The 12,536-nt window shown below is 37.4% G+C and overlaps 2 protein-coding genes and 1 pseudogene across 2 annotated transcripts; 2 read left to right on the forward strand and 1 right to left on the reverse strand.

Annotated features, from left to right (window-relative positions):
* The first annotated feature begins 704 nt into the window (after nt 1–704).
* LOC18590676 (expansin-A4) lies at nt 705–3,436 on the forward strand. The gene is made up of 3 exons (XM_007016334.3): nt 705–971; nt 1,395–1,713; nt 2,569–3,436. Exons 1-3 carry the CDS (start codon nt 824–826, stop codon nt 2,876–2,878), a joined length of 777 nt encoding a protein of 258 aa, XP_007016396.1. The 5' UTR covers nt 705–823; the 3' UTR covers nt 2,879–3,436.
* A 2,207-nt stretch (nt 3,437–5,643) lies between these two features.
* On the reverse strand, nt 5,644–9,016 carry LOC18590677 (factor of DNA methylation 4). The gene is made up of 7 exons (XM_007016337.3): nt 8,903–9,016; nt 8,025–8,583; nt 7,758–7,939; nt 7,392–7,460; nt 7,005–7,292; nt 6,328–6,474; nt 5,644–6,041 (listed from the first exon to the last, which is right to left on the reverse strand). Exons 2-7 carry the CDS (start codon nt 8,581–8,583, stop codon nt 5,805–5,807), a joined length of 1,482 nt encoding a protein of 493 aa, XP_007016399.3. The 5' UTR covers nt 8,903–9,016; the 3' UTR covers nt 5,644–5,804.
* Nucleotides 9,017–10,841: 1,825 nt separating this feature from the next.
* On the forward strand, nt 10,842–11,324 carry LOC18590678 (flowering-promoting factor 1 pseudogene; annotated as a pseudogene).
* The last annotated feature ends 1,212 nt before the right edge of the window (nt 11,325–12,536 follow it).

A 12,536-nucleotide genomic window follows, 5' to 3' on the forward strand; every position in this document is an offset into this window, starting at 1 on the left:
CATGCGAATTAACTCCAAAAACTCAATTTATAGAAAATAAATCTCGATTTGAGAGTAAATAATAAAGAAAATAGAAAAATGGAATGAAATTAAATATATTTATTTTTTTCCTTTCCTAAGAATTGCCATTGGGAATAATGGGATTTCATTTATGACGTCACATACCCTCATTCAGCTGATAAAAGAAAAAAAGAAAAGAAAATGTGGGAAGCGTTATTTGGTTTTATGCTGGTTGCTTTTTCCTGTTTCCAGGTGAATTATTTCTCTGTGTGCGGTGGAATGTGACAAATCATGTGGCTCCATCCACCCCCACACAATTCACAATCGGGGTATGTGTATGCGGAACAACTAAGAAATGGAGTAATATTTTGCTTCATATGGTAAAGGTAAATAAGATTTACTATTTCCAGATTTCAACTCAATGTCTTAAAGAGAGGAATTCCTATTGAATGGGAAAGGGTAGTACTACTAAGGTAGGGCCAAGGCCAACAGTCCTAAACTTATCCGTATAAGCTTTATGTAATTGGAGGGTACGTGTAAATTGAAGTTAATTTATTTTTTTACATAAATTTAGAAAAATAGTTTGGTTTCACACAAAAGTAACAGTAATGATGATTTGTTTGAATTTTTCAGAATAACGGGGCTCTATCCCTCCTTAGACCCTCCTCTTTAAGTACCCCCTTACTCCCCCTCACTTAACTCTCACCCCCACCCTCTCTCTCTCTCTCTCTCTCTCTCTCTCTCTCTCTCTCTTTGAAGAAAGAGTTGAGTTTTCAGGCTTTTTTTAAGTCAATAGTCTTTGAAGTAGTTGGAGAAGGGAAAAATGGCTGTGGTGAGTGTAGTATGCGTTTTACTCTTTATCTCCTCAATGTGGATGGCTGAAGCAAAAATTCCAGGAGTCTACTCTGGTGGAGCATGGCAAAATGCCCATGCTACCTTCTATGGAGGTTCTGATGCTTCTGGCACCATGGGTATGTACCTTCATCAAGGCCTATTTCTGCCTCATTTCATCCCCATTTTCGGATTATGCCTCAAAGCTTCTTTCTTCCCCCCCGCGCTCTCTTAATCTTCTTCTCTTTCACAGTTATTTTTGACTACCCAGCTGCATTATTTCCTTACAGAATTTGCCCATATCAGAAGTAGCATAAAAGATAACATTTGGGCTTTCATGTCTGACAAATCCTCCCTAATTCTACAAAAAGAAAACCAACTCTCTAGCCTGCATTAAAGGCAAAGCTCTGAAATTTCCCTCATTGTCAAAACCCTAACTCCTCATGTCACATTTCCTACTAAAAAACCACTTAAAACCGCCAACAAGTTAAGCACTAACTCAACTGCATTACCTTAATTCCCCCACTAATTATCTTTTTTTTTTCTCTCTCTAATCCTTGCAGGAGGAGCTTGTGGCTATGGAAATTTATACAGCCAAGGGTATGGAGTTAACACGGCAGCATTGAGCACAGCATTGTTCAACAATGGCTTAAGCTGCGGTGCTTGCTTTGAGATCAAGTGCGCAAATGATCCAAAGTGGTGCCATTCAGGCGGCCCTTCCATCTTCATCACAGCAACCAACTTCTGCCCACCAAACTATGCTCTTCCCAACGACAATGGTGGCTGGTGCAACCCTCCTCGCCCTCACTTTGACCTTGCCATGCCCATGTTCCTTAAAATTGCAGAGTACCGTGCCGGTATCGTTCCCGTTTCCTACCGCCGGTATGTGCTCTGTCTCCCGCCCTTTTCCGTACTCTGTTTCCTTTTAATGCTACCATGTAGTGTGTTGAAGACAGGGCTAGACAGTCAAAAGTGTGATTTTCATAAACTTTTAAGAGTCAAAATCAATATAATAATAATGCTAGAAATGATATGATCTAACTCTTTTCTTGCGGGGGTTAGGTAACTCTATTTAATTTCATTGGTTAGGGAATTGATCTCTATTACATGTGACTAATATTGTTAGATGTGGGTCAAGTTTCTGCATATGGGTTGGATTCTGGTGAGGTATGTGTCAGAGGAGTTACTATCTTGGGTCATTATGAGTTTTACGAAAATACCCATATTCATTTTCCTCATTTGCTCACCTACCCCAATCCTCTAGTCTAAGTTGTACCTAACTGACATTCAAAGCTTCGTTAAGAGCCGTTTGTTGTGTTTTGCTCCATGTAGCTGATCTTAGCTTTGGCCAAAATATTTCTAGTCACTTTCCATCCTCTGTTCTCACTCGTGTTGTCTTTTTACGCTGTAGCTAAGGTACCAAATAGCCCAAAGCCAAAACAAAACCAGACATTGGAATAACATTGTACGTTGTAGTAGGAATAGGTTGGGTTGTAAACCAATTTCCATTAGTTCTACTTCTAGTAATGGACTAATCGTCAAACATCAAAACCCAAGACACACACGACATCACAGTCCCCAAGGTCCTAAGACTCTTTTATTTTAATAATAATAATAAAAAAAGGATTAAAAGGCACTAAAACCCTAGCTGCTGTCTTGTTGACCAAATCTTTGTTCCACGCCTAGAATCACGCTCCGCGTTTCATGCTAACATTTGCTTCGTCCTTAATTACGCAGGGTGCCATGCCGAAAGAGGGGAGGGATCAGGTTCACGATCAACGGCTTCCGTTACTTCAACTTGGTCTTGATCTCCAACGTTGCGGGTGCAGGGGATATCGTGAAGGTTAGCGTGAAAGGATCCAGGACCGGTTGGATGAGCATGAGCCGAAACTGGGGTCAAAACTGGCAGTCAAACGCGGTTCTCGTCGGTCAGTCACTCTCCTTCAGGGTCACAGGCGGTGACAGGCGCACTTCCACCTCGTGGAACATCGTCCCCGCCAATTGGCAGTTCGGCCAAACATTCGCTGGAAAGAATTTCAGAGTTTGATTGTTCAAAATTTGAAAACCAAACAACGAAAAAAGAAAAAACCAAACAAAGGAACGAAACTATTAACCCTCCATAAGTTAAAAAACCAAAGTTAGCAGCAGCAAAAATGAAGTTTCCCGCCATAATCCATTTCCCATTTTTACCGTCATTGGCGCCAAACTTTTCTTCGTTAGGGTGATGTTTCTTTTTGACCAATTGGGTTTCGGGTTGGGGCTGCTGTCACTCATTTAGGTTAAGGGGAAAGAAAAGTGAAGATTTTCATGGATTTTTCTCTCTCTTTTTTGTTCTGACTTTTGGATTGGTGGGTTTGTTTTTATTGTGTGAAGGGCTTCTTTTTTTTCATCTTTTTGTTGTTTTAGCGTCAAGAGAGGAAGGGAAAGAAGAAGTGTAGGGGAAGGACTGAGGCGGCTGCACACAAAAAGGAAATGTAGCCCGCAGCCTAATATAAATTTAGTGTCACTAGCTATAGTATGATTATATATATATATATATATATTTGGGAAGTGTATTGTTGTAACTTTATATATAATTGAATTGGAATTTTATATTTGGTTTGTTTCTCTTATGCTTAACTACCATGTGTTATCATTTATCATCTCTTTTTATGAAGTTTCTTGTCGAGTTTTTTGATTCAGTGATCGGATTATAATATAAGGAAAAAAAATCTTTCTATGTATATAATTTAAATTTAAATTTGGGCACGACGAATTGAATATTTAATTCGAAAATTTGAAATTATAATTCAAAACAACTTTTATGTACTAAGTTTATGACAATTGGGAAAAACAATTTAGTGATAAGTTTACATATATTCCAATACTCAACTTGGTTGGAAAAAGAGAAACCTTCAATTACGCTTGATGTTTTGCATACTTTCTTTGAATGCATCTAATATAATTGAGAGTTCAATGTTAAGAGCCAGTTATCCTCATGTGTACTGAAAGTAAAATATGGTACTAAGAGCTAGTGACTTAAAAAGTATTGAGTTTCCATGGCTTCAATTGACTGATACATTAGAAAAAGGAAAAACCCAATGGTTACAAATGGCCGGATTGTTGGTTTCTTGCAGGTGAAAGTATAGATGGGAAACAAAACAAAACAAACAAAAAAAAAAGTTTCCTACTTCTGAATAGTCTGAGGATGCTCGATTTTCAGGGGTTATCTAAATGAAGCTTCCCTTGTTTTAACCTGTTGAAGCAACAGAAGAGATGTCCTGGAGCAGGATGCCATAGGGTTTTTTCACAAAATCATGTAGTTGGGAGTTGAGATGAAAAGATTATTTTGGATAGATATGCATAGGGGTACTGTTAGAAAGCACTGATGTCCCTCTGCTCCAACTCTTGCCACTTTAGTGGGGAAATTTCCTTAAAGTTACTAAAAGCAAGAGCGTCAAAGCACCATGTCACTTCATTTTGCATCAACATCTATAACTTTATGTGTTTTTTTTTTTTTTTAATATTTTGGCCTTTGCCCTCTCTTGTTTGAAATTTTTCATATGCTCTCAGCTTGTACACACTGAAAATTTCAAAGAAGCAAAACAAGTCATTTTCTTGTCATTCCATTCCACGACATTTTAATAAACGTACCAGCAAACATTGCTCAATTTGAAGCTGGGGTTCAGTAGATTTCTACGATTTCTCTCTCTGTTGTGTAATCCAATGTCACTCGGTTTCATCGGAATCTAAAAATACCCGTTAAAAAGAAAACAAAATTTTCGACCAGCTGGGACTTTGTCGCATTTGTTAAACTCTTTCACGCACATAGAACCGACTCAACATTCAATCTAACAACAGTGATGGAGTTGGAATACTAGGATTTTTTTTGGACTTACTTAAATGAAACCAAAAAATAAAAATCCTTTCTTTCTTTCAAGCAAGGAAAGTTACAAGACACATTAAATTTATATCTTTTGGATAACAGAATCTTGCCCCTTCATTTCCGTGAGTCCATATTTGGGGAGGTCACATCAGATAGGTCCAACGCACTTGCCTCATTTGCTCGAACCGAACTTGTTGCACATGGGGTGTGGGCCTCTTGGGGTAGGGTTCTGTTCGTTAAATGCTCTGTGGTCTGTACACATGTGGGTTGGAAGAAGTTGTTCTTTCTCTCTTGTGCTGCCCCTTTCATCTCTTTTTGTTGGTTTTGAGGGGCAAAAAGATCTTTGGATTCCTATTACCTCAAAAAGGGCAAAACAAAGAGTGGCAGAACTAGGCCTTTGGATTCCTTCGGCTCGGTTTGGCGGTGGCTAGTGGGCTCCCTTTAGTTAAAATTCCTTTCACATTTGGGAGAGAGATTAATGATAATTCTTCCTTTTAATGATTTTTGTTATGATATGGTAACATGGGTATTGAATTAAGATTCAAGCCTAATGATAGAGTATCTGATTTAAATAATGTGTGTATGTATATACATATACATATATATATATTCTGTATATAAAGTCCGATTTTAATCTTCTTACAATTGTTTTAGATTAAAACTACTCACCAAACTTTAGATTTTGATTTAATCTTTCAGGTTAATGGAGGGTTATATTAACCTTCTTATTCATAGGTTATCATAAGTTGGAATTAGAGTAGATCTGAAATAGACCATTTTCACAAAAAAGTAAAAAGAAAAGGAACAGAGCAACCCCAACTGATTTATTGGGCCACACTCATTTTTTAGCCCATATGGAAAAAATTGGACACCATGATTCTACAGCCTGTTAATTTCGCAAACGTTGGGCCACGAAAGAAATATAGACTCTCGTTTACCCAGAAAGCTTTTGCATGGTCTCAACATAACCTATGTAAATCCTTGTTAATGAATACGAAGCTGTCCACAAAATATCTCAGAGCCCATTTGGCTTTTTAAATGCAGTTAGATCAGCCTAAATTTGATTACCCAGAAATTGTAGAAGAAATAAAGCATAGACACATTCAGTCTACCTTCTGCATCTCTTTCGCTTCTGCTGTTTCCACTGCTTCAGTAAATGCTCCACTAACTCCGCCAATGTTGCCATCCTCCCTTCATTGAAATTCCACAGTGCCGGAGCTGTGTAACTACCACTCGTTTTGTACTCATTCATCTGTGCAAAAGCCGTGGTCACGGAAGTGTATACTTCATCACCAAACTCAGTCTTGAGGGTAGTCAATTTTTCATCTTCCTTGTCAAGAATTTCCTGTACAATCACATTTAACATGAAGAGTTTGGTCAATTGAGCAAGAACTGAAACGAGATAGATAATGGACTGAACATTGATAGGCAGGAGCCAAGGTTGTGAAACAACAAAGTCAGTGGTCCCTTGGATGAACTGACAATCTCTATGCTGTCAAACCTTCAAGAACTTTGAGAACAAGATGAGCAGATAAAGATAGGCAAGCAACATTGCTTATAGGGGAATTTTGGAACAATTAGAGAGCATGAGTGCCCAAACAGAAAAGATTTGGCTAACATAAGACAAATACCTTAGTGTTTCCTTCCTTGTCTGTGATTATCTTAAAAGGATGCCAGCTAGGATCCCGAAGATACTCCTGCCACAGTAAACATTGCTTTGCTGTTTTCTTATTCTCTCGGCACCAATGAATAGCAGGGGTGGAAACATCTTTCAAACTCTGTGAAACAAGGAAGTTAGTCTCTCCAAATCTTATCCACATTTCCATATGGATAGACATTATTCAGATTACAAGCATGATTAAAAAATAATATAACAAATTTTATCGCTCCATATGAAAATGGGGAAAAATGGAAACTAGAAGCTACATAAAACTCTTCCAAAATTCATGGACATGATGATATATATCTTTAAGAAGCAACTTCTAAAGCTCTTGTCTTCCTCTGAATAATACAAGGCAAGTTGATGCAAGTTTTCCATCATGTCCAATTGCATTTGCATCCACCATTAATTGAGTAAGCAACTGTAAACTAAAGCAGCCACTGCAAACACTCATGGTTACTTCAGTAACTGAATTAACAGATATATCTTTTTGTTGCTTCTTGTTATCTTCTTGTAATCAATCGGGATGAACTACCCAGCACTCACAACTGGCCCAATACCTTATACATACTAAAACGATCAGACATGACGAATAAAAAATTGTTCTAAAGAAAAGAAAGAGAAAAGGAGAAGATAAAGGATACTTGCATTGATTATCTCCTTTCGGGCACCCTCTAATTCATCATTGGTTTTGCGTTCCTTGACAATAAGAGCTTGATTAAGTTCCTCCAAGTCATCCAGTTCTTCTTCCTTCTCTTTTAGTTCTTCTTCAATTGCCTCCATCTTTGTCTTCATTTCTGGCTCTCCATCCCCTTCCATGTGCTGCATTACTTGCAAAGCCCCTTTCATGCGCTGTATCTCCAGCTCCAGTGCTTGTTTAGCATCAAGTTGCTTTTCTAGCTCAATGATTTCTCTATGGAGTTTCTCTGTTTCTCTCTGACATAAGAAGTAACTAAAAGATAAAAAAATGTTTCTAGAATTTATACATAGTTAACCACTGTTTTAAATAGTGCTCAATGATGACTGGAAATATACCTTCTGCTCTTCAGCCAGTCTTAACATATTTTCGTCTGCCTTCTTTTGCTCCAAGGTTGCCCTCTCATTCTGCAAAAGGAAAAAGGCAAGATTAAAACAATTTAAAAATATTCTGATCACCGGACACAGAAAGCAATGTATAAGGCTAGCACTCTAAAGAAATCTGGTATTTAAGTGAAAAAGTACAGTCAACATAAAGGATAACAGAAATAAAGGAACCTAATAGGTTTGCTGAGTAATTTTTTTTGTTTACCCTTCATGAACTATACATGTAAATCAGCTTACCTTGAACAAATCATAATCTAGCTAATAGTTCCAATAGGAATTTGTAAAAAAAAGTAAAAAAACAAAGGCAGGATTACATACCATCATCTTTTCATGCTTAACTTTTCTTGTCTCAGCCCCATTTTGAGCCTTGCGATGAAACAATTCCTTCTCTCGCTGCTCTAATTTTCTTTTCTGATCATAAAGATGCCGTGTAGTCCTCTCATGCTCTAAAGAAATCTTCTTCAAATAGTCATGAGCATTCTGCTGCATGTTTTTAGTCTCTACACATTAAATACAACAAGCCATTAGCAACTAGAATAGTTAATTCAATTTAAATCCATTTTAAAAACTAAGATTGTAGCATACCTTCATTATAAGCTTTGATCATCTCATCCTTCTGCTCCATCAGTGTACTAATGGATTGACTCACCTCATTACATTTGTTCTCCATTTCCTTAAGGTGCATATTCTTGGTCTCCAGGGTGTTGGCTAAGGTTGTCAACAACTTTGAGTCCTTCCTTTGATCTTCAGCTTCTTTTTCCGAAACAGTCTTCAGGTCTCCATTCCTGTGAAGATAGTCACCAATCAGTCCTCTTGAATGGTAATCATCTTCACGAGCAACCCATCCATACAATTTGTCTCTTCGCCTCCTAGAACGATAGAAATCCTTCTTTCCACAATGATCCGCTTCAAAGCTCCTCTCGAACATGATGGCATTATTAAAGCCATCCCACTCTTTGCTGAACTCCACTATGGCAAATCCCGAATGACCATGTCGGTTCCATAAAGGATGAACCCTCACTGGATTAAATCCTTTTTCTGTGAACTCCTCCCTCAGTTTCCTTCCACTATCCCCTACATGCTTTCCACCTTGCACTGTAGTTGGAATATTGGCAATGATGCCCATCCATGGATGAACAAACATCTGACATCAGGGAATAACAGAGACACGTCTTTAAGCTTGTAAACAACAGTGTAAGTAGGTATCATGCATGAAGGATCACGACAAAGCCTAATAAGCTAGGAAAAACCTTACAATCAAAATTAAAACATTACACATCTTTAATGAAGTGTTGAAAGAAACAGAGAATAACAATCCGATAATTCCTTAAAAGCCTTTTAACAGATTTCAAAAGACTCAAGAAAACTCCCCTGTTTGGTTGGGAAGAAAAATTGAAGTGAAAAGGAATGAGTTAAAAAAACAAATGAAACCGAAAGCGCAGCAAAAAGATCAACAGCATTACCTGCGTTCGACGATCTAGGGTTCTTCGAGAAAGAAATTAATGGATATTTCAAAAAAAGAAAAAAAAAAAAAAAAAAACCTCTTCTTAGCAAATAGTTGAAGCAATAAAGTGTACTACATTAGCTGCAACAAAGGCACATCGTTTCGTCTACGGTAAGTTTGTAGCTATCACGTCGTTCCACTTTCCTCTTCACTTTTTTTAAAATAAAGAATTGATAAAAAAGAAGACGTCTTCGCGAGTGTATAAAAAAAGTTATACTTGCGATTTGGGGCTTAGATTTGGTTTCGGTGATGATGAATGATGAGATCAAGGAGCGAGTGCAGATTGTGGCAATGAGGAGACGCGATTGGTTAGGGGAAATGAAGCGGTAGGCTCCATAGCAGTACGTGGAATATGGCGAATGGAGACTCTTAAAGCTGACAATTGGCATGACCAGAGGATTTTAATTACTTTATTTGTTTTCTATAAATCTACTTCAAAATGAAAATTTAAATTAGTGCCAAGTATGTACTAAGGTGTGACACGCCTAAAACTTAGTTGTAAATATATATGAATAAATAAACTTGTTGTGTTAATTAAGGAGTTAGCATTTTTAAATTACTTTTACATTTTGAATATTAATTCAACATTATTGGTATACATGGCATTAAAAATTAAATTGATATAAGTTTTGAATTTACTAATTTACTAAAAATGATGGATCAAAATTCATAATTTAATATATGTATTCATTTTAATTTGGTTAAAAGTTAATTTCATTTGAATCCATATATTACTTTTGAGCTATAAATATAAGTAGATTGGGCACCAGAAAAAGCCTATTCACCTTTGGGCTTGACTAGTGATATCCAACACACATACTTTAGGCAAATAAGAGCCCAAGAGTTTTTGATGAAGAGTGTCAACGAATTTAGCCAATGAAATTTGTACTAGGATGTGAGATTGCCTCTCCACCCAATTAATGTAGGAAGACAAGCACATTGTAATACTAACATATGAACAAACATTATGGTTACAAAATTTGGTGTCCATGGAAGTAAGGATTGGACCCAATCATCCTCCCTCAAGTACCCCGACATGAGGCTACCTCTAATCAGAACCGCATCGAACTTATCCAAGAACCGAAAGCTTTTAGCAACTACATGGTTCAATGCACAAGACCAAAATTTAATAAAAGAGAATCGGCTGATCGGGGCGAGACGGCACTCGGCACACCAGGGGTGTTTAACCAAAATGGGAAATGCAGGATTATGACTCGAAATTAACGTGCATGAAGAGGGATCGATGTGAAACCCAAACCTTGCATAGCCAAGAATGTGGTCCATCCTTTCGGGTCCTTGATCATCAAATGGCCGTAATTGTTAACTTGTTAGGCTAGTCAGAAGATTCGTCGACCGCCCTCAAATAGCATATGCCCTGTTTTTCAGAGCCACTGCTGTCCACCATTTATATTAGTAACACGCTCGCAAATTTTACTCAATTGTCAATACATGCAAAAATTGATCCAATTTATATTAATTTTAATATTTTATAAAATTAAGGGTATGAGTGTAAATATTGTAAAATTTTTTGTATTCAATAACTATTACGTATATTTAACTCTTAAGTAAAAAATTTTAAATCAACGAAATTTTAACAATCTAAATCCATCTCAATTAAAATTTGAATCAAAATTCAAATCGATCTCCATTAAAATTTGAATCAAATATCTAATTATAATTAATTAAATTGATTTATTATGATATATTTATCTATCAAAACTGCTTCCTTCCCATGCCAAAGTAATGTATTAATGAACCTTAATTTGTTTACAGCTATTGCTCCGTTGTCCTATAAATGTGGCACCAAGTTTTCATTACTGGCAATGGCACCACCTTTTCACTACTGGTAACCTTTAGCTACCCATCTCTTTCGAAGTTCTCTCTCCAACTGTGCTGGGAGTGCGGATACAATGTCTGGAGTGTGGGTATTTGACAAGAAAGGTGTGGCTCGCTTGATAACCAATCCAACCAAAGAATCCTTCGAGCAAAAAGACCCAATTTATCCTGGCACATCCACCGCACCAGGGGCTCGACCCCGGGTCCTAGTCTACCTTCCGACCAACCAAGTCATCAGCTCCTACGCCGAACTCGAGCAGTGTCTGGCTGAGCTTGGCTGGACTCGCTACAACAACATCAGCCAGCCCGACCTTCTCCAATTCCACAAATCCGACGCCTCAGCTCATCTCATTTCTCTCCCGAGAAATTTCGCCAACCTCAGGCCCATGCATATGTACGACATTGTCGTTAAGAACCGGTCTTTCTTTGAAGTACGTGACCCTCAGTGACATTACATTGCGCTTGATTCACGAAATCAAACACACTATACAGAAACATACTTTTCAACCGGTCCATAGCCTTAACGAAGTGGGTTGTCTAGCGAAATGGTGCACGTTAGAGATTCCTGGTTACATTTTAGTAGTAAAAAAGAAATAGAGGATGTTGTTTCTTTGTAGACTGTTTTAGTTTGCTAAATCCTGTGCCATGTGCCTCAAGTATATATATCTCTAACTAATAGGTTTGATTCCAATGAGACGAGAGATATCTATCTTTCTTTTCGGTTAGAACTTTGAACAAAAGGTTTTTCATGTTGAATGGTTTTACCGAATTGATGGTTCTAGTTTTGCGTTATTTACTTTGTTCGTTCGAACTTTCTTTTGATCTGATTCGTTCTGCTTTTTCATTTTCACCTGGCTTTTGTTTTTCTTTTCGTTGGATCAAAGCTCACTTTTTTCTCTGTGTGCGTATATTGCTTTTGTTTGATATTGCATGCATGTGAATGTCATGAGTACTGCTGTGATTATGCCCATAGCTTTAATTACTGATTCAATCACAGTAACTCCATTCGTCTGATCAATGGTCTAATCATTCCACTGGTCGTAGACAATGATCAATCATATAACTGGTATAAATCTCTACAAACTTTTATTCTAAAGTTACTTTCTCTGCAAATTGGATGACAATCACAGTTTATTCATTTTTTTTTTGTTGACCAAGCTCGGCCCAGAAATTAGAATGGTTCCTTACTAAGGAGTTTTTGATCTGGATTCCCCTTGTGAAAAGAAAATGTAAAAATGAGAGAAACTGAAATCAGATCTTCTTGTCTAGAATCAGGGAAAGAAAGAAACTCCCCTAATCGATTATTGACAGCTAGAATATACAGTAGAGTCTAAAAGCTGAGCTTTTTCAGGCAGAGGAGCCTGCCATGTTATCCAGACAGGGATCCTCTTCTACCAAAACACGTCTCGTGCTTGTACTATGTACCACCCAGAGAGCAGATAATTATTGCGGCTCTACACATGTAGAGCATGATAGGTTCCAGGGAGAGGGAGAGGGTGGTCATGATCTTTTCCTGCACTACCTAACTTGGACACGTTCACGAGTCGGTTAAGAGAAAATCTTCATGTCCAGTAAGTTGTGCATTCAAAATTTTACCAACTGGAATTAAAGGGTAATTATAAGAATTATTATATTATATATATATATATATTAAATTTTATAGATATAATGATAAAAAAATTTTAAAAATTGTGAAAATGACGGTGGCCATCACCTTTCTTCAGTTAGTGTGTTCAATTTCATAGAACATGTTGTAA

This window comes from Theobroma cacao, chromosome 9, assembly GCF_053813885.1.
Source record: "Theobroma cacao isolate CCN51 chromosome 9, ASM5381388v1, whole genome shotgun sequence".
Classification (NCBI taxonomy): Eukaryota; Viridiplantae; Streptophyta; class Magnoliopsida; order Malvales; family Malvaceae; genus Theobroma; species Theobroma cacao.